This window comes from Spermophilus citellus (assembly GCF_964194105.1).
Source record: "Spermophilus citellus genome assembly, chromosome: 7".
Classification (NCBI taxonomy): Eukaryota; Metazoa; Chordata; class Mammalia; order Rodentia; family Sciuridae; genus Spermophilus; species Spermophilus citellus.
Window position 1 is genome coordinate 107,767,066 of NC_138188.1, and position 23,177 is coordinate 107,790,242.

Genomic DNA, 23,177 nt, shown 5'->3' on the forward strand with positions numbered 1-23,177 from the left:
TTGTTTTGTTTTTTGTTTGTTTGTTTGTTTGTTTTTTGATTTGGGTTTTTCTTTCATCTTCATTTTTATATCTTGTTTTTTTTTCTTTCTTCTTTTTTTTCTTCTTCTTTCTCTTCTAATTTATATTTTAATTTTTTTAATTATTATTATTATTTTTTTAATTTTTTTAAAAATTTTTTTTCTTTTTTAGTTCCTATTTCTTTCTTCTTTTGTCTTTTCATTTTTCTTATCCCCCCTTCCTTGAATTCTACCTGCCTACTCTCATTCTCCTTAGTGACTTCTTCCTTTCCCTTCTAATACCTTTCCTCCCAAGCATCAAATAAATTTATAGGAATAAGCAGTAACTCAGCAGTCAAACAGAACAAGAAGCAACATGAGCAGCTTCAAGAAACAAGGAAGAAAAGGAGTACAAACAATGCAGGACAGCCTAAATATTCAGGAGGACCTAGAGTCATCAGAAAAATGGTCATATAAAGACCTCAAGGAACACCTTAGACAGATGGAATGGAACCTTAAAGAGGATACAAGACAGCAAATTCAAGCAGCGAAAGAACACATTGAGAAGGAATTACAGAAACAGCTAAAAGAAGAAGTTAAGCATCTTTATCAGGAGATAGAGATTATAAAAAATAATCAAACAATAATTCTAGAAATGAAGGAAACGATAAACCACATTAAAAACTCAATTGAGAGTATCACTAACAGACTGGAGCAAGTAGAAACCAGAACGTCAGATAATGAAGACAAAATATACCATCTTGAAAAGAGTCTAGCCAACTCAGAAAGGCTGGTAAAAAATCACGAGAAAAACATCCAAGAGTTATGGGATAACATAAAGAAACCAAACTTACAAGTCATCGGGATAGAAGAAGGTACAGAGATTCACACCAAGGGAATGAGAAACCTGCTGAATGAAATAATTACAGAAAACTTTCCAGAAATAAAAAAGGAAACAGATATACAAATTGAAGATGCATACAGGACACCGAGCACACAAAATCACAGTAGACCAACGCCAAGACACATTGTTATGAAGATATCCAATATACAGAACAAAGAGAAAATATTAAAAGCTACAAGAGAAAGGAGACAGATTACATTTAGGGGTAAACCAATACGGTTAACAACGGATTTTTCATCACAGACACTGAGAGCAAGAAGGTCATGGAACAATGTATTTCAAACACTGAAAGACAATGGATGCCAACCAAGAATTCTGTATCCAGCAAAATTAAGCTTCAGGTATGACAACGAAATAAAGATCTTTCATGATAAACAAAAGTTAAAAGAATTTGCAGCCAGAAAACCTGCATTGCAAAGCATTTTGAGCAAAACACTACATGAGGAAGAAATGAAAAACAACAACCAAAACCATCAGTGGGAAGTGCCTCAATAAAGACAGTGGGCGAGGGGAAAGATAATCACAGAGAAACAAACTAAATTTTTTTTTTTAAAAAAAAAAAGGATAAACAATCAAACATGGATGGAAGTTCAAACCATATATCAATAGTAACTCTGAATGTTAATGGCCTAAACTCTCCAATAAAGCGACATAGGCTGGTATCATGGATTAAAAAAACAAATCCAACAATATGCTGCCTCCAGGAGACACATCTGATTGGAAAAGACATACACAGGCTGAAGGTGAAAGGATGGGAAAAAATATACCACGCACACAGTTCTCGTAAGCAAGCAGGAGTGGCCATCCTCATATCGAATAAAATCGACTTCAAGACTAAGTTAATCAAAAGGGATAAAGAAGGTCATTATATACTGTTAAAAGGAACCATTCACCAACAAGACATAACAATTATCAATATTTATGCACCAAACAATGGTGCTGCGACATTCATAAAACAAATTCTCCTCAAGTTCAAGAATCAAATAGACCACAACACAATAATTATGGGTGACTTCAACACACCTCTCTCACCATTGGACAGATCCTCCAAACAAAAATTGAATAAAGAAACTATAGAACTCAATATCACAATCAATAACCTAGACTTAACTGACATATATAGAGTATATCAACCATCATCAAATGGATATACTTTTTTCTCAGCAGCACATGGATCCTTCTCAAAAATAGACCATATATTATGCCATAGGGCAACCCTCAGTAAATATAAAGAGATAATACCATGCATTTTATCTGATCATAATGGAATGAAACTGGAAATCAATGATAAAAGAAGGAAGGAAAAATCCTACATCACATGGAAAATGAACAATATGTTACTGAATGATCAATGGGTTACAGAAGACATAAAGGAGGAAATCAAAAAATTCTTAGAGTTAAATGAAAATACAGACACAACATATCGGAATCTATGGGACACAATGAAAGCAGTTTTAAGAGGAAAATTCATTGCCTGGGGGTCATTCCTCAAAAAAAGAAAAAACCAACAAATAAATGAGCTCACACTTCATCTCAAAGCCCTGGAAAAGGAAGAGCAAAACAACAGCAAATGTAGCAGAAGGCTAGAAACAATTAAAATCAGAGCGGAAATCAATGAAATTGAAACAAAAGAAACTATTGAAAAAATTAACAAAACTAAAAGTTGGTTCTTCGAAAAAATAAATAAGATCGACAGACCTTTAGCCATGCTAACGAAGAGAAGAAGAGAGAGAACTCAAATTACTAACATATGGGATGAAAAAGGCAATATCACAACAGATACTACAGAAATACAGAAGACAATTAGAGATTATTTTGAAAACCTATATTCCAATAAAATAGAAGATAGTGAAGACATCGATAAATTTCTTAAGTCATATGATTTGCCCAGACTGAGTCAGGAGGATACACACAATTTGAATAGACCAATATCAATGGATGAAATTGAAGAAGCCATCAAAAGACTACCAACCAAGAAAAGCCCAGGACCGGATGGGTATACAGCGGAGTTTTACAAAACCTTTAAAGAAGAATTAATACCAATACTTTTCAAGTTATTTCAGGAAATAGAAAAAGGGGGAGCTCTTCCAAATTCATTCTATGAGGCCAACATCACCCTGATTCCGAAACCAGACAAACACACCTCAAAGAAAGAAAACTATAGACCAATATCTCTAATGAACCTAGATGCAAAAATCCTCAATAAAATTCTGGCGAATCGAATACAAAAACACATCAAAAAAATTGTGCACCATGATCAAGTAGGATTCATCCCTGGGATGCAAGGATGGTTCAACATACGGAAATCAATAAATGTTATTCACCACATCAATAGACTTAAAGATAAGAACCATATGATCATCTCGATAGATGCAGAGAAAGCATTTGACAAAGTACAGCATCCCTTTATGTTCAAAACATTAGAAAAACTAGGGATAACAGGAACTTACCTTGACATTGTAAAAGCTATCTATGCTAAGCCTCAGGCTAGCATCATTCTGAATGGACAAAAGTTGAAGGCATTCCCTCTAAAATCCGGAACAAGACAGGGATGCCCTCTATCTCCACTTCTATTCAATATAGTTCTCGAAACACTGGCCAGAGCAATTAGACAGACGAAAGAAATTAAAGGCATAAAAATTGGAAAAGAAGAACTTAAATTATCACTATTTGCAGATGACATGATTCTATACCTAGAAGACCCAAAAGGGTCTACAAAGAAACTACTAGAACTAATAAATGAATTCAGCAAAGTGGCAGGATATAAAATCAACACGCATAAATCAAAGGCATTTCTGTATATCAGCGACAAAACTTCTGAAACGGAAATGAGGAAAAACACTCCATTCACAATATCCTCAAAAAAAATAAAATACTTGGGAATTAACCTAACAAAAGAGGTGAAAGATTTATATAATGAAAACTACAGAACTCTAAAGAGAGAAGTTGATGAAGATCTTAGAAGATGGAAAAACATACCCTGTTCATGGATAGGCAGAACTAACATCAAAATGGCGATATTACCAAAAGTTCTCTATAGGTTTAATGCAATGCCAATCAAAATCCCAACGACATATCTTGTAGAAATTGACAAAGCAATCATGAAATTCATATGGAAAAATAAAAGACCCAGAATAGCAAAAGCAATTCTAAACAGGAAGTGTGAATCAGGCGGTATAGCGATACCAGATTTCAAACTATATTACAGAGCAATAGTGACAAAAACAGCATGGTACTGGTACCAAAACAGGCAGGTGGACCAATGGTATAGAATAGAGGACACAGAGACTAATCCACAAAGTTACAACTATCTTATATTTGATAAAGGGGCTAAAAGCATGAAATGGAGGAAGGATAGCATCTTCAATAAATGGTGTTGGGAAAACTGGAAATCCATATGCAACAAAATGAAACTGAATCCCTTTCTCTCGCCATGCACAAAAGTTAACTCAAAATGGATCAAGGAGCTTGATATCAAATCAAAGACTCTGCGTCTGATAGAAGAAAAAGTTGGCTCCGATCTACAGATTGTGGGGTCAGGCTCCAAATTCCTTAATAGGACACCCATAGCACAAGAGTTAACAACAAGAATCAACAAATGGGACTTAATTAAACTTAAAAGTTTTTTCTCAGCAAGAGAAACAATAAGAGAGGTAAATAGGGAGCCTACATCCTGGGAACAAATTTTTACTCCTCACACTTCAGATAGAGCCCTAATATCCAGAGTATACAAAGAACTCAAAAAAATAGACAATAAGATAACAAATAACCCAATCAACAAATGGGCCAAGGACCTGAACAGACACTTCTCAGAGGAGGATATACAATCAATCAACAAGTACATGAAAAAATGCTCACCATCTCTAGCAGTCAGAGAAATGCAAATCAAAACCACGCTAAGATACCATTTCACTCCAGTAAGATTGGCAGCCACTATGAAGTCAAACAACAAGTGCTGGCGAGGATGTGGAGAAAAGGGTACACTTGTACATTGCTGGTGGGACTGCAAATTGGTGCGGCCAATTTGGAAAGCAGTTTGGAGATTCCTGGGAAAGCTGGGAATGGAACCACCATTTGACCCTGCTATTGCCCTTCTCGGACTATTCCCTGAAGACCTTAAAAGAGCATGCTACAGGGATACTGCCACATCGATGTTCATAGCAGCACAATTCACAATTGCTAGACTTAGGAATGAACCCAGATGCCCCTCAGTAGATGAATGGATAAAAAAAAGTGGCATCTATACACAATGGAGTACTATGCAGCAATAAAAAATGACAAAATCATAGAATTTGCAGGGAAATGGACGGCACTAGAGCAGATTATGCTCAGTGAAGCTAGCCAATCCCTAAAAAACAAATGCCAAATGTCTTCTTTGATATAATGAGAGCAAATATGAACAGAGCAGGGAGGAAGAGTAGGAAGAAAAGAGTAACATTAATCAGTGACATGAGATGGGAGGGAAAGGGAGAGATGAGGAAAATTGCATGGAAATGAAGGGAGACCCTCATTGCTATACAAAATTACATATAAGAGGTTGGGAAGGGAATGGGAAAATAAACAAGGAGAGAAATGAATTACAGTAGATGGGGTAGAGAGAGAAGAAGGGAGGGGAGGGGAGGGGGGATAGTAGGGGATAGGAAAGGTAGCAGAATACAACAATAACTAAAAGGGCAGTATGTAAAATTATGGATGTGTAACCGACGTGATTCTGCAATCTGCATTTGGGGTAAAATTGGCGGTTCATAACCCACTTCAATCTAATGTATGAAGTATGATATGTCAAGAGCTTTGTAAAGTTGTGAACAACCAATAAAAAAAAAAAAAGAAAAAAAAATAAAAAAGAAAAAATAAAAAAAATAAATTATTAAAAAAAAAGAACGCTACTAGAGAAAAGAAATATACAAAAAAAAAAAAATCTGTCATTGTTGCTGCAGAAAATGATTGCATTTCCACAAAAGTTGTGGTAGATAAATTTGAACTACAAAGATTCGTGAGAATATTGGTTCCTTTGTATAATGAAGAACTCCTTACAGTGGACAGCTCCATTTTGCTTCCTGTTTTTTGAACTTGGAAGATACAATAAATTTTATGGGACAAACATGGCAGTTACAAATCAAAAAAAAAAAAAAAAGAATCAAATATTCAAAAAGAATCATCTATCACTTTTTAAAAAGACACAAATGACTGTATATAGTAGGGGAAAATTTCCTTACTTACCTATAGCACAATGTAAAATCTAGAGGGGGGGAAAAAGGAGGAAAAAGATAATTAGTAAAAAAAAAGAAAAATTAATACTATAGTTCTATTTCATATAAACTGTTCTTTCAGTAAGAGACATGCCTGCCAGCAATATTGACTTTGAAAAACAAATATTTCATTGTTAAACTTTACTATAGACTATTTAACAAAATGTAAATTCTTACTCCGTTTTTTGATTATTCACTTTTACTTTGTTTATCTTTGGGAGATAACATCCTAAGGAAGATTTCATCTTCCTTCCATAGTTCATCAGATGTCAAGGACCTTTTCTAATACATAAATTTACAACAGCAATTACAGCAAACCTTCTCCCATGTTCCATACTCTGCAGAACAGAACCATCTCAGACTGTGGAACACACAGTATGAAGGGCCTTTGTGGGTTCCTCTTGCCTCTCAGGCCCTTCAGTGCAGACACATTTATTCTATAAAGCTCCATCCTCAGTCCCCTTCCTGCCTCATTCAATTATCTCACTGCAGAGGTGTTTCCTGGTCCAACTTAGCCTTGGGCCTTCGAGCTCCAAGTCCATATTCCAAACTGCCTTGGACATCACCAATAGCAGCTCAAACCTGACCAGACTCAATGAAAAGCACATCTTTTTCTTCCTAAATTTCTGCTATACCTTGTGATCACCTGCCTCCCAGTCTTTTGGGTTTACCTTCCCCTCACCCACAAGCCCAACTGGTTTCCAAGCCCTGCTGATCCTGTCTGCCCTGTTTTTACTACCAGTGCCTTCAGTGAGATTGCTGCCTACACTCTTATCTCAATGGCAATGGCCAAGCAGTTTCTTCTAAATTTCCTTTCAACTCATCCTTTATTTAGTATTGTTTCAGCACTGGTGACAGTGGTTTAAAAAAAAAAATTAAGTAATCTGAAGCCATCTACAAGATTGATTTAATAACTACAAAATTTCTAGATGATAAGACCTAACAGTAATTGTTGTACCTTTTAGAATTCTGACAGAATTTCTCTAGCAGTCACTGAACTGTTTGATCCTAACAATAACCCTGGAAGATAGGCAGGATAGCTATCTCTGCTTGCAGATGAGAAAACCAGGCTCAGAAAAGCCGAATAACCTCTTCAAGGCAGTAGATAATGGCCAAGATTAAAAACCTAGGTTTTTTTTTCCCCTACTCTACAGCCTTTTCTATAATATTATTTCATTGTACACTAGTTATGAGACATATAGAGGGTAGAATCTGACAACATTCTAATCTAAAGCATGCCTGATGAGACTCTGTGCTCATAAACTATAATTTCACTAAGTTTTTGTTTTGTTTTTTGGTGGGGTGGAGAGAGCTTGGGTTAAAAAAAAAATCAAGCTGTGCCAGGCACTGTGCCACCTGCCTGCCATTCCAGCAGCTTGGGAGGCCAAGGCAGAAGGATCTCAGGTTCAAAGCCAGCCTCAGCAACAGTGAGGCAGTAAGCAACTCAGTGAGAACCCTGCCTCTACATAAAATACAAAATAGGGCTAGGGATGTGGCTCAGTGATTGAGTGCCCCTGACTTCAAACCCCAGTACTCACCACCTCCCCCTAAATCAAGCTGCAAAAATTTCTTGGTAATGGACAATAGAAGGATCATCATGTTGCAAATCATATAATTTTTTTTCAAAAGAAAACACTGCTAAGAACCTCAAATGCGTAAATATTAACAAAACAAGCTGAACCTCCTACTGCGAAGTTGAGGAAAGTAAATGATAAACCTAGATTAAAATAAGGGATGAAGACTTAAATGAAGGGCATCCTTCAAGACAAGAAGACAGTGCCTATTCCATTCTGTAGGAAAGGACTGATGGCTATCATGTTTTCTTTGCATGATAGAACAGTAGGTCTTAGCCCTATCACAATGAATCTCCCTCTTTTAATCACAGTATCTTATAATAATGCCTTCTTTATCAACCTGAAGTGAAATTCATAGATGATAACCTACCTACACAAAAAGATTTTTTCTTAAAACATCCTGACAAAAAGAAACAAAAAGAAAGTAATTTAATTTTTTAAATACGTATTTTAATATATAAATGTTTGGGGATATAGACATAATTAAGCAGGCAGAGTACATAACCAACTTATTATAAATAAGTTTGGATTTAAAAATAAAATTATTGGAAACAACTTTGGACAAGTACATGAAAATAGAAGAGCAGACATACAGACTAGCAGTAGGAAAAAAAATAGTATTAAGTAATAATGGAAATGCACTAAAGTAAAGAACTGAAGAAGTACATTATCTCAAATGAGCTATGATTTATGTATTTATGTTTGTATGTATTTATTGCAGGGCTGGATTGAACCTAGGATCTCACACTGTTAGGGAAGTGCTCTACACTGAACTACATCCCCTGTCCAATCTTAACTTATAAAGTGTGGTGTTAAAATAATCTCCTGGGTTATGTCATGGGGTGGGATACAAAGAAAGTGTCACAGAAAATCTGTCCTGTTAAGAAATCCTGTTGAGGGCTGGGGATGTGGCTCAAGCGGTAGCATGCTCGCCTGGCATGCGTACGGCCAGGGTTCGATCCTTAGCACCACATACAAAGATGTTGTGTCCACCGAAAACTGAAAAGTAAATATTGAAATTCTCTCTCTCTCTTTAAAAAAAAAAAAAAAAAAGAAAAGAAAAGAAATCCTGTTGAGATATCCAACCAATGTCTAGTCTATAAAAAGACATTGGAGACTTTATTCTCTAAATGGTGCAAAGAAGGAAGGAATAGAAGATGGATTAGAAGAAAAGAAAACCCATGATGCGGGGGCTGGGGTTGTGGCTCAGCAGTAGAGTACCCGCTTAGCATGTGCAAGGTCCTGGGTTCGATCCTCAGCACCACATAAAAAAATAAATAAAGGTATTGTCTCTAAAAAATAAATATCACACACACACACACACACACACACACACACACACACAAACATGATGCAAGAGGCAGTAAAGCAGTGCAAAACTGACAGGGGCTACTTTTAGGATAAAATGAAAAACTACAACTAACCCAAAATAAAATTTCTTTTTCACAACCATGACTTCTTATCATTATACAAACAGAGGCAATAATATGCAATATTATTAGTCTATATTAAAGAAAACCAATGAGATCTCTGCATTACAAGTATCTCCACTAATTTAATAAGTGAAGTCTGAACAGAAATCTCAAATCTCATATTATAAATTTTCAAACAGTCTCATAGCTTTTGATTTAATACTAAATCACATGAAATCTTTTTCAACTAAATATGCAAGTTAGAAATAGTATAATACTTTCAGAACAGAATGTGCAGATTGAATAAATTATTTTGAGACAATATCTTTATCTCACTTAAGCTTCTCTCTTCATATCAACAATGGCAGTAGACAGAGTTCTAAAAATGATCCCACAAAATTATTGTTCCTTGCTTAACACCAATCTAGGCACTACAGTGTAGGGATTTTGCAAATGTAATTAAGAGTCTCAAGCCCACTGATTTTAAGGTACGGAGATTATGTGGGTGGACCTGACCCAACCAGGCAAGCCCTTTAAAATCAGTTTTCTCTGGCTGGTGGTAGAAAATGAAATCAAATATTGTCAAAGAACAAGCAAGATTCAATACACCATCACTGGCTTTGGGGATGGAAGGGGCTGTGTACAAGGACTGGAGAGCAGCTCCTAGGAGCAGGGAGTGACCTCCAGCAAACAGCCAGCATGGAAATGCAGGCTTCAGACCTTTGACTAAAAGGAAATGGATTCTGCCAACAACCTGAATGAGCCTACAAACAGATTCTTTCTCTGGACACTCCATATAAGAAATCAGCTGGCCTGGCAGACTCCTTCCTTGATTTCAGTTTTGTGAAATCCTAAGCAAAGAACTCGCTGAACCCAGTTTCTGACTTAAAGAACTGCATGTTAATATGAGTGTTGTTTAACCTGCTAAGTGTGTGGGGATTTATTATATAGCAATGAGAAACTAAAACTATGATCTTCCTCTAACTTCATAAGCTTTTGTTTAATATCTCATGAAGATTTTTCAATATCTATATGTACTACAAAATTATGTATTTGTTGAGGTGCTAGCCTGGGGAGATGCACAGAAGGTAAGGAGGGGCTGCAGAACAAACATTAATTGAGTTGGGCTACTTTAGACATTGTAGAATATTCAGCCAGTACAATCCCTAGTCACTGTGGTAACCAAAGTACCCTCACAACTTTCCAAAATGCACTCCAAGGCACTGCTCTTTTTATTTGGAAATATATTTTTTGAAAAAAATTTCTAAGATTTATGACTCTCCTTTCTTCTTTCCTCCCTCCCTCCATGTTGTGGCCCTGGGGATTGCAACTATGCAACTGCTCTGTCACTGAGCTATTTTGTAACCTGGTTTCACTAACTTACCAAGGCTGACCTCAAACTTGTGATCCTCTTGCTTTAGCCTCCTCAGTAGCTGGGATTATAGGCGTGTCCATCTGTACTTTGCTGAATTTTATTTTTAATCTAAGGTGAACACTAATAACAAAGCCACCCCCATCCTGACCCACCCCCCAAAAGTTTGGCAAGTCTCAAGAGGAATAGTAGCCCAAGAAGCTTTGAAGACGTCAAATGTAGTTCATGGATTTAATGTGATGGGCTACAGTGATTCTCCATTTGTCTCTCAATTCAAAATTCAGCCAGGTGTGGTGATGCATGCCTGTAATTCCAACAGCTCAGGAGGCAGCAGAAGGATTGTAAGTTCAAAGCCAGCCTCAACAACTTGGTGAGATTCTAAGCAACTTGGCAAGACCCCGTCTCAAAATAAAAAATAATAAGAGCTGGGGATGTGGCTCAGTGGTTAAGCACCCTGGACTCAATCTCTGACACAAACAATAATAATAATAATAATAATAATAATAAGCCCAAATATCAATTCATATATTTATAATAGCTTCACAGTCTTTATAATAATGGAATGACACAGATTCCGGAGAACCTCATCTAACAAAACTTTATTCTGGTGTCAAAATCAGAAGGCTTGGGCTGGGGATGTGGCTCAGAGGTGGAGCATTCACCTAGCATGTGTGATGCATTGGGTTCGATCCCAGCACCAAGTAAATATAAAATAAATATAGCTAAAAAATAAATATTAAAAAAATCAGAATGCTTAGTTTGACTTTAAACATAGTGACCTGGAAGGTCTGGAACAGAGTACTGTAATTTAGCTAAGCACAAGATTATTAATTATCGATCCTCTACCATAAAGCATCTCTTTTTTAGGTAATTTTAGATAATCTGTCTTCTTTTAAAAACAAAAACTATCAGAATGTTTTTATGAAAAACAAGTCTTAGCAGGATGCAATGGCTCACACCTGTAATCCCAGCAGCTTGAGAGGCTGAGGCAAGAGGATCTCAAGTTCAAAGCCAGCCTCAGCAACTTAGAGAGGCCCTAAGTAACTCAGTGAGATCCTGTCTCTAAAAAAAAAAAAAAAAAAAATGGCTGAGGGGACTGGAGTTGTGGCTCAGTGGTAGAGTGCTTGCCTAGCATGTGCAAGGGCCTGGGTTCGATCCTCAGCACCACATAAAAATAAAAAATAAAGATATTGTGTCCACCTAAAACTAAAAAATAATATTTTTTTAAAAATAAAGGAATTGTGTCCAACTACAACAACAAAAAAATTTAAATTAAAAAAATACAAAATAAAAGGCTGAGGAAGCTATCTCACTTCTCAGTTTATACCCAAAGGACTTAAAAATAGCATACTACAGGGATGCAGCCACATCAATGTTTACAGCAGCACAATTCACAATAGCTAAATTGTGGAACCAACCTAGATGCCCTTCAGTAGATGAAGAGATAAAGAAAATGTGGTATATATACACAATGGAATATTACTCAGTATTAAAAGAATAAAATCACAGCATTTGCAGGTAAATGGATGGAGTTGGAGAATATAATGCTAAGAGAAGTTAGCCAATCCCAAAAACCAAATGCCAAATGTTTTCTCTGATAAAAGGATGCTGATATATAATGAGGATGAGGAGCATGGAAGGAATAGATAAACTTTAGATAGGGCAAAGGGAAGGGAAGGGAGGGGCATTGGGGTAGGAAAGATGGTGGAATGAGGTGAACATCATTACCCTAAGACATGTATGAAGACACAAATGGTGTGACTCTACTTTGTAAACAATCAGAGACATGAAAAAATGTGTTCTATATGTGTGATATGAATTGAATTGCATTCTACTGTCATATATAACAAATGAGAATTTTTAAAAAAGGTTTGGGGATGTGGTTCAGTGGTAAGTGGCCCTGGGTTCAATCCCTGGTATCAAAAAAAAAAAAAAAAAAAAACCAAAAAACAAAAATCAAAATTTCTGGAAGGAAAACATCCAACTAGCCCACTTTGGGTCTGTATGCACCCATGGATCAGCCAGCTGGGGCGTGAAAGGCAGAGTCAGGGAGTAGACATGTAGGTGCTACAGGTCTATCCTCGAACACCGGAGAACTTCCAGAGAGGACAAAAATCACTGAGCTAGGCAACTCCACAAGACGTATCAACAACATTCATTTTTACCATACAGGGGTCATAACTAATGTGAGTTATGATTACCAATATTGAATTCATTTTGGATATTATTGTACTATATGAATATCTGATTCCATTTTTGCTTAAAACTTACCTATGTAACATGTAGTCTTGAGGGAGAGATAGCAAAATGTTAACAGTGGTTGTTTAGTCAGTGAGCTCTTAACCTATATGCATTTTCTTCTCCTATATTTATCTGTGTTTTTCCTACAATGAATATATGATACTTCTTGTTACCAGGAAATACCTTTCCCCTCTCTTCTGGTGTCTATGAGGAGGGATTTCTACCAGATATTATTGGTCTCTCTCTCCATCCTTTAGCTTCTTTACCTTGGGAAAGGAATGATGACTCATCTCAGTGGTAAATTAGAGAAGAACAAATGAGGAAGAACAAATTCAGCTCCACCCTACAAATTCCATAAGGAACCACAAGTTCTCAGGGTGCTACCCTGGCTGCTGCCTTGGATGAAATAAATGGGTGGTGAGTCTTCTGGATTTCAGTTTGCAAGCCCCTTTGGCTCACACTTAAAGCATGTCCTCCAGCTTAGACTTCAACACTAATAAAAGTGATTTTTAGGATCCTTATGCATCTCCCTTGAGTTATTTTTCAGTGTTCAGGACATAAACAAGAAAAAACTATTTACTGAGCTCCCTGAGAGATTCCAAATATGTTTTCAAAATCCTTCCTCTTTCATTTCTTTTTAAAGGAAGTAATAGGTGAAATCTTTCTCATTATTGATATTTTGTTATTTAATTTCACCTTTCTAGCTATAGTCATAATTTACAAATCCATTATTGGCTCAATTTTCTCATTCTAATAGTGAAATGTTGAAATGTCACAGAATTTAAGACTGGGAAAAAACATAATTCAGTTTAATCCAGTTATGTGTTCACTACACATAATAAACTGAGGTCCAGAGAGGTTAAGACCAAGGTCACAAGGATGAACAATGGTAAACCAAGCCTCAGTACCCAAATTTCTTGCTACCAGTGTTTTTTTATATATAGTGTGACATCTCTTAAGTACAATTCTTTTATTGCTTTTATAGCATTTCTGCCAGTTTTTCTACATATTTTGTTTCTCTGTTCAGATAATCATTTACTTCTCAGTTGATTCTACCAACATGAGTCTCCCCATCTTCCTGCTACCTGACAAACAGAACTTGAGAGTTTCTCTGGTTTTCTCTAAAATCAGCTTTATCTTATGCTGGGACTGGGCAGTCCTGCTTTTCTTGATGTTGGTCATGACAGGCTGAATTGTCTCTCCATATATTTAAGCCAGTCTAGTCTCTTATAAGCAACAGATTATTAAATTTTGTTTTAAACCAGTCACCACCAATATACTTTATTTTGATAAAGTATATTAGAAACAATGCATTTGTACTCTACTGTATCATCCTATAGGTTTATGCTACTACTCTTGCAATTCTCTTTTTAATAGTATTATATAGCAGATATGAAACACTACTTGTTAAATCAAAAGATGAGCTATCCTTTTTAAAAAACCATTTTAATCTTGTTTTCTTTATTTATAACCTTGTTTTCCATTTTATTATCTGTAATATTTTATTATTTTAATATTTTATTTTAAATATATGATACCATATTTTAAATATATTCTTCCATAGAAGGAGGTACTAGAAACTGTTCGATGTTTCATACTTTTTACCAATACCTTCAATTTTTTCCTACTGATTTTCCTAATCTGAAAAAAAATCTACATATTTTAATTATTTTCATTATTTTTTTACTTACAAATTAAGAAGTTTGAAAATTATGGAGCAATATAAAAATTGCAATTATGTTTGTCTTCTGTGGCTTACCCTCCTTCCCACTTCCTTCTATCCTGACAAAATCTGACATTACCTAATGAAATTCCATATGGACACCATGAAACCTTTATTATAGTCTAAAACTATATTGTCCAGTGCATTAGCCACTAGCCATGAGTCTATTTAAATCTAAAAGAAAATAAAATTTATTTTATTTTATATTTCAAAGGCTCAATAACCACATGTGACTATGGGTACTGTATTGGCACAGATTTGGAACACTACCATTACAGGAAGCTCCATTAAACGATGCTAGTCTTATGACTTAATTTATCTTTTTATATCATAGTGAAATACACTCTGTTAAAATTCTGAAGGGTTCCATTACTTTTGTAGGTGTTTGCAATATCTCCATTTTTAGGAAACTGCATGGTTATCCAGGAACCCAAGGCTTTCTCCTAACTCCACAAGGATTTTTTTTTTTTTCTCCTTCTAAGAAGATCTAAGTCTAAGATTCCAAGTGGCTTTTATGATTACATTTCTAAATCTTCTCTTTTCTCCTAGAATTTTTTTTTTTTTAATGGTTATAGGGATTGAACCCAGAGACCCCCTACCACTGAGCTACATTCCCAGACCTCCTTTTAATTTTGAGTCAGGATCTTGCTAAGTTGTCAAGGCTAACCTCCAACCTGTCATTCTCCTGCCTCAGCTGGGATTACAGGTACATGCCACCACACCCAGCTTGGACACTGTTATTTTTGTTTTGAGAACTTCACTAATAGGTGCCCAGAAAGGGAAAGAATTTTTTACAAAGAGCTCCTCTGTAGGAGGAACTCCTCTATATACTCTCAATGGCACACTGAGATGGCCTTTTAGTTCAAAAAAGTTTTCTATGATCTTTCTCCCTAATTATAATTTATAAGTTATTCATTCTAACCATTCCTACTTCTGGTATCTTTACTTTTTGAAAGCTTGAACACTCAAGCTGTTCTGAAGATATGCTGGTTCTACTGCATTATTATTTCTTGAGGTTCACTTCTTTTTCATATGCTTCATTTTCTTCTTGTTCTAATATTCATGCACTCATTACTTAGTCCACCAATATGTAGCATCTCAGTTATGCCTGGCACCCCAAATTTTGTAGTGTTCTTTTTATATTTCAGATAGTGAATTCAGAAAATTTCCCAATGGCTTCTGCTCTGTAATCTACTTTATCTGAGACTATCTATGACAGGGAACCCCTGCCTTTCCTGAATCTTTAGGTTTACCTATTTCTGTGCACTGTGACCTCTTTCCTGCAGCCAGTGATATTTTTAGTTCTTCTTTTTTTAAAAAATTTCAGCACACACTTTTCTACAGTCATTAGTCTCTCTCACCTCTTTGAACACCATATCAATTTGCTTCTATTTGCTTGAGTTGTCAAGCAATGAAGCTTGTGTGGGTGGGCTCCTGTTTCCTACAGGCTCCCTCTTCCCTTCTAATGTTGTGACACTTATTAATTACACCCAAGTTTATTTTTCCCCTCAGGTTCTCACTCCCCCACCCCAGCAGTACTGGGAACTGAAGTTACTTTGAGCTACATCCCCAGCCTTCTAACACTGTTTTGTTTGTGATATCAGGAATTGAACCCAGGGGTACTCTACCACCAAGCTACACCCCAAGCCCTTTTCCTTTTTTCTTTTGAGAAAGGGTCTCACTAAGCTGCTAAGGGTCTCGATACACTGCTAAGGCCAGCCTCAAACTTGCAATCCTCCTGCCTCAGCTTCCTGATCATTGGGATTATAGGTGTGTGCCACCACACTCAGGCTTACTTTAGTTTTGAAGCTGATTTTTCTGGGATCTATTGACCTAGTTTGTGTCAGATATCTCCACTATGATTTGCTTTGCTAGCTTTTCATGAATCTCTTTCAGAGATCTATTTTCTCAAAAGGAATCTTCAGAATAAAGGTAATTTAACAAGTGCCTGTAGCTTATGTTTCAGAAGTTCCTTCTTTTTAATATTTATTTTTTAGTTATAGGCAGACACGATACCTTTATTTTATTTTTATGTGGTGCTGAGGATCATGCATGCTAGGTGAGTGCTCTACCCCTGAGCCACAACCCAGCACCAGAAGTTCCTTCTTAATATATAACTGTAAGAAGGACATCAGCATGTTTCTACAAGGAAGAAAAATATTAGAGACAGTCATGTCCCCAGACCATTTCACAGAAGCAAACTTGACTTGTGATGTGCTTGAAGCACGGTACCATATTTTAACACCTCAGAACCTAATTACCTAATAGCTCCATGGGGGGAAAAAAACCATCCAGAGTTTGAACCACAGAGACAGAAAAACTCTGAGAGACAGATGGGAGACCTTTTCTTCTTAAGGACACTTCAAGTACTTAAGATTTTGTTCCATTTTAGAGAAATATCTAGAATCAATTTCCTATTTCACTAAGGATTTGAAATGAATGGGCTATAAAGCACGAAGACTGACCAGAATGCAGCAGGATGGGGCTGAGAAGCGGTAGTGCAGCTTGAAGACCTGACAAATGCTGACTCTCTCCCTCACTACTCTCCAGAGCCAGTTCAGATAAGCACTAGGAAAAGACCAGAAATGAGACTGGGGTGTTTTTTTCTTTTTTGTAGATAAGGAAATAGAAGAATCTGGAAGGGAATGAAAAGGAAAGGGAGTTCCAGTGGTCCTTTACACATTCCCAGAAGGATAAAGGTAGTAAATGATGCTCACAGGTTAAAGTGGCCTATATCAGTCTCAACAGGTAACATCCTTGAAGTACAACCTTAACCCATATGAATCCTCACTGTTAACCACATAGGCATAGCCAATCATGAGTGTTTGAAAGTGTCTTTGCTATAATTACAGTCTTATGCTAACCAAAGACATTGAGAAATGAAAATTTACTCAAAAATCATTTAAACTGCCATAATGTGGCATCAACCTACTAATTTTTAATCTCTACTCAGCAAATCTAGAAAGATAGTCTATCTTATCAATCATTAACATGGATCCAAAAAAAAGGAGGTAAAAAAACCCCAAACTTATTCATAGTTCATTATGGATGAATACCATTTGTTTTATTTATTTTGGCAGTACTGGGGATTGAACCCAGAGGAGTGCTACCACTGAGCTATATTGCCAGACATTTTTATTTTTTATTTTGAGACAGGGTCTTGCTAAATTTCCCAGGCTGGCCCCAAACTTGCAATCCTCAGCCTCCTGGGTCACTGGGACTACAGGTGTGCATCACCATGCCCACTTGGATAAATATCATTTTTTTAAAAAAAATGAGATATAATTTATATACTACAAAATTCACCCTTTTAAAGTGTACAATTTAATGGGTTTTAGTATGTTCACAAGGTTATGTGGCCATCACCTCTATTTATTCCAAGAACATTTTCATCACCTTAAAAAGAAATTCCATGTGTGCCCATTAGTAGTCACTCCCCATTCTTTCCTCCCCATAACCCCTGGCAATCACTATCTACTTTCTGTCTCTATGGAGTTGTCTATTCTGGATATTTCATATAAATGGAATCATATAGTTAGGGGCTTTTTTGTGCATCTGCCTTCTTCTACATAGCCATGTTCTTAAGTTTCAGCTATCATAAAAATTCAAGGGAGAAAAATAAAGTAGAGGAAAGGAACCAGGGGGAGGGAGGAGGGGAAGGGAAAGGGGAAATACTGAGGAATGATAATGACCAAATTATATCATGTACATGTACAAATATGTAACAATGAATCCCACTCCATTATGTTGTAATGCACCAATAAAAAATGATGGACAGCTGGACCCAGTGGCACACATCTGTAATCTGAGAAGCTCAGGAGCCTTAAACAAGATGATTGGTAGTTCAAAGCCATCCTCAGAGGCTGGGATTGTGACTTAGCAGTAGAGCGCTGGCCCGGAACGTGCAAGGCCCTGGGTTCGATCCTCAGTACCACATAAAAAAATAAATAAGTGAAATAAAGGTATTGTGTCCAACTACAAATTAAAAAAAATATGTATGTGTGTGTGTGTGTGTGTGTGTGTGTGTGTGTGTGTATGTATAGACAGATACATAGATAGCCAACCTCAGCAATGGTGAGGCGCTAAGCAACTCAGTGAGACCCTGTCTAATTAAATACAAAATTGGGCTAGGGATGTGGCTCTGTGGTTGAGTGCCCCTAAGTTCAATCCCTGGTACATGCCCCCCCAAAAAAAGATGGACAAAAAGAGGTTTATCCAGGTATAACATGTATCAGTAATTAACTCTGTTTTTATGGTATGGATACATTACATTTTGTTTATCTAGGAATGGCATTTTAAAATGTACTTTTGCTGCCTAAGTGATGTACTCCTCAGGATTACTCAAGATCCAAATAAAGACAACACATTATTCACACATTTATCTCTTGGCCCACAATACTGATTATCAACATTTTTATTGAAGTTAACTTATAAATTATATCATAGCTGGGTGTGGTAGCACATGTCCATAATCCTAACTATTTGGGAGGCTGAGGTAGCAGGGTCACTTGAATTCCAGGCCAGACTGGGCAACATAGTGAGACCCTATCTCAAAAACAAACAAAAAAAAATGTATCATTATAATCTTCATTGTTTTGTGCATCTTGTGAGTACTGTGGTAAATACTTCTTGGATTTTCTACCTACCATTCTTTTTCTAAAAACTGCCCCTTCCCTCCAACCCTTCTGTATTGTTATACTGACCTTGCTCCTGTCTATAGGTGACTGGCCCAGGAATATACACCTGACTTAAGCTGGACCAATTAGCTCCTTAAAGGAAATGTAAAATTGGAAGAATGGAAGTAGATTCTGTTTTCAACTAGCTGCCCCCCTGATTGAAGGAGATACATTCTCAGGAGATCTGGCTGTATTATCTGTCATGTAGACTAAGACACTGAGAAAACTAGTCTTCAGGAAAATAACAGAACAGAAAGAGAGAACAGTAGAGAAAAAAGATAGAGTAAGAATGACTGGGTTCCCTATGGTGATCCAGTCCCCAATTCCAGGTCCTTCCTAAGCCCCAGCTGTATCCCTGCCTTTAGATTCTACGGGATACCCTATGCACTTATAGTAAATCCCTTTTGCTGTTTAAATTAGTTGAGGTTTCTGTCACCTTATTGTCATCCAATAGTCCTAATGTCATTATCCACAGAAAAGATTAAGCTCCCTTTTAGCAAGGGCTCAACCTCCACACCACTTATTATCCAAACATACTTAAGTTACTACCCACAGAATAATTTGGAAAACTATTATAAAAAAATACTCAAGACATTCTTGGATAAGTATGTAGAAAACAATTAAATCTGTGTCCATTTTATTGAAAATCTATACCACTGTATCACCAATTCAACCTATCTTTGCATCTATTGTGCAAAAAATCATTTAATTTCCTCAGAAAGCAAACAAGCTTCTTTTTTGGGAGGCAGGTACTGGGGTCTGAACTCAGGGGCACTCAGCCACTGAGCCACATCCACAGCCCTATTTTATATTTTATTTACAGTCAGGGTCTCACTGAGTTGCTTAGCACCTTGCTTTTGCTGAGGCTGGCTTTGAACTCAAGATCTTCCTGCCTCAGCCTCCTGAGCCACTGGGATTAAAGGCATATGCCACCACAACCGGCAAGTAAGTTTCTTTTTATATTATATTACGGCATGCTCATTTGTAATTGCTTAGAGTTATAAGTCTTTTAAAACCAAAATGCTATATTTTCCTAAGAAAATCTGAAGTTTTTTGAGTACAAATAATTATTCTTTCCCTTTTAAAGCCCATTCCCATAAATCATACTAAAATAACATCCAGCATTCAGATATAAATGAATAGCTGAACTTCCTGGATTTACCTTCTCCTCCTATAAACGTGATTTATTATAAACCACTAATAATTCCCCTAAGAATAATTTGTAATTAACCAACATTGCACACAACTAATAATTATATAATGCAGGTCCGAGAGGTGACAAAACTCTCCTTAACTGACTATACAGGAAGTCATCTTAACAAGCCTGCTCTACAGCCCTGTCTGAGGGTTATGCCATTACTCAACAGTACAGTGGTAATTCCCTGCACAGTCCTGGTAGTCTTTACTTCCTAATGTACAGTTTTTTTTCCCAAAATCAAATCCAGAATTTGTCACTAAACTGGTTCTTAGTGGGGATAATAGATATAAAACCCAAAATCCAAAATATTGTCTTAAACCACTATTAAAAATTCAATAAGGATGAACACACTAATCCTTCAAAGTCTAAGATTTGGTTCCCAAGTGGATTTTCTATCACACTGTTTAATGTCCCTTCCTTTCCTAAAACATACTTAAATCTTTAAAATTATATTTCTAATATTACAAAGTCTTAAAGAGACAGAATCCCCTTCAAATTATTAAAGCAGTCCAGTTGGATATAACCCCCTAATATCAGTGCTGGTGCAGTTTCTGAAGATCTTGACCTCAAATTTCCTTCTCTATAGCTTGAGGGAACTTTGTTGGCCAAAGCTCTCAGACAAAGTCCTCTATATTTATTACTATCTCTTTTTTTTAAAAAAAATTTCAAGCCTGTAAGTTTAAAAAAATGGCTCACATTAGGATTGCTAGTTTCCTTAGACTCAAACTGCTAGGGGAGCTGAGCGTGGTGGTAGCACAACTGTAATTAATCCAGCAGCTCAGGAGGCTGCAGCAGAGGATCGAAATTTGGTGAGACCCTGTCTCAAAATAAAAATAAAAAGTATTGGGGATGTAGCACCCCTGGGTTCAACCACCAATACTGCAAACAAATAAATAAAACTGTTAGGGCAGAAAACTGTTTAGAAATCTTTTTTAACCTAATTATTTTCCAAATATGAAAGATGGATAAGAAATAAAAGAGTTGCCCAAATTCACAGAGAAAGTTGGTAAAACCAGCATAGTTAGAGTAAAGGTACTTAGGATCCCCTGCTGGAAACTCACTTCCTCATCCCACCCACCTGAAATGTGTAAGTATGAGGAGTCCTGAAACCCCTCTGCTATCTAGAAAAAAAACAAAAACAAAAACAAAAACTACAGTTTTCTGCTTTTGAAACTGAGGGTGAAACTGCTTTTGAATCACATCTGATTTCATGGAAGTAAATGATTTTTTTCTAAAATATCTTTTCATGATTCAGATTCCAAAAACTGCCACTGAGATATAAATGTCATGACGGGCTTGCTCTGGAGGCTAAGGTTAATAAAATTGAGTACTGGATCTTCCCTACAATCGAAAGGTTTTTCACCACAATGAACTATGGCAGTTATTGATTTTGTGTACCCAAAGATGTCCCTATACCCCCTTTTCCATTAACAAAATCTATAGTCCCTTGGCCAGAAGGCTGGGTATGTGTCCTAAGTCTGGCTAATCAAGTATCACACATCACTGGCAAGAGTTTCAGTATGTAAAAGTAAGGCCAACCCAGAATCTTTCTCCAGAACTGTGTGTGACACAGATGCTTTGAAAAATGAACTTCCTCCCTGCTTCCCACCATGTGGAGAAGCTTTCTGAAGTAGAACCTGAGACCAGTATTCACAGAGAAAAAGAGAAACGCAGAAAAAGAGGGTCTGGCAACACCAAATCTTTGATTCTCAGCCCTGAGCTGGCCTTTTATCTTTTAAGTTAACCCTATATCTTTATCAGTTACAGAAATCAGTACATTCCTTTTTTATTTAGAATAGTTTGAACTGGGTTTTTGTCATGGGTAACTCAGAAATTCTGACTTATAGGGCTAGGGTTGTGTCTCGTGGTAAAACACTTGCCTAGCATGTGTGAGACACTAGGTTCGATTCTCACTCAGCACTGCATGTAAATAAATAAAATAAAGGTCCACTGACAACTAAAAATATATAGTAAAAAATTCTGATCTATATATACAGGAAAGAAGACAAAGATAGAGTATGTAACTTCACTATTTCCATTATACAGCCCCAAAAGCCTGAGTTTGCCAACATTTATATTGCCCTTTATACTAGGAAATCAATAAAATTTTGTTTAAAAAAATTTATTTATCTAGTTTTTAAATTTGGATGCCCTGAGCTAGGCCCTATTCTCTCTCATATCTCTCACTCCTAACACTCTATTCTTCATCATATGGCTTCTGAAAGTATCTGAATTTCCTAATATTTCCCTAAGATATTCTAGAATTTAAAAAAAATCAGATATAATAAATAAATGTAATAGAAATTAAATATAAAATATATGCCAAGTAACACTAATTAAATGGGATTTTACCTTATCTAAAGCATCAAAAAGACAGTCAAGTATCATTATGCTATGAGACAAAACTTAAACCAAATCTGAGCTATAACTACTTTAATATAATTTAATACTATGTTTTCCACTTTATAACAATCAAAATCAATAACAACAAATCTCAAACCTACCTCCAATAAGGCTCCAGTTTGGAAGAATTTCAAAGGCTTTTCAATTGAATAATAAAGGCTATGGTAGCTCCCCTTAGCCAGGTATGCTCTGACCAAACCAACTGCTATAACCAACCACCTATTAAAAGAAAAAAGTAATGGGGTGGGGTAAGTAGGATTTAAGAAAATAGAAAAACATGGCAATAACAGAACTTGCTTTTAAAGAAAAGAACCAGTGATCCTGGACTTACAAATGTTGTGGTTTGGATCTTAAGTGTCCCCCAAACCCCCTGTGTTAAAAGCTTGATCCTAGGATTGCACTACTGGGAGGTGGTGAAACCTTTAAGA

General features: G+C 36.4%; 1 protein-coding gene across 1 annotated transcript in view; it reads right to left on the minus strand.

Annotated features, from left to right (window-relative positions):
• HACD2 (3-hydroxyacyl-CoA dehydratase 2) overlaps window positions 1-23,177 on the minus strand; it is a 98,414-nt gene that overhangs the window by 72,097 nt on the left and 3,140 nt on the right. The window contains exons 2-3 of the mRNA XM_081301049.1: window positions 22,851-22,968; window positions 6,122-6,140 (exon numbers count right to left, since the gene is read on the minus strand). Of these exons, the coding sequence (XP_081157175.1) occupies window positions 6,122-6,140; window positions 22,851-22,968 (137 nt within the window). The remainder of the gene's footprint in view (window positions 1-6,121; window positions 6,141-22,850; window positions 22,969-23,177) is intronic.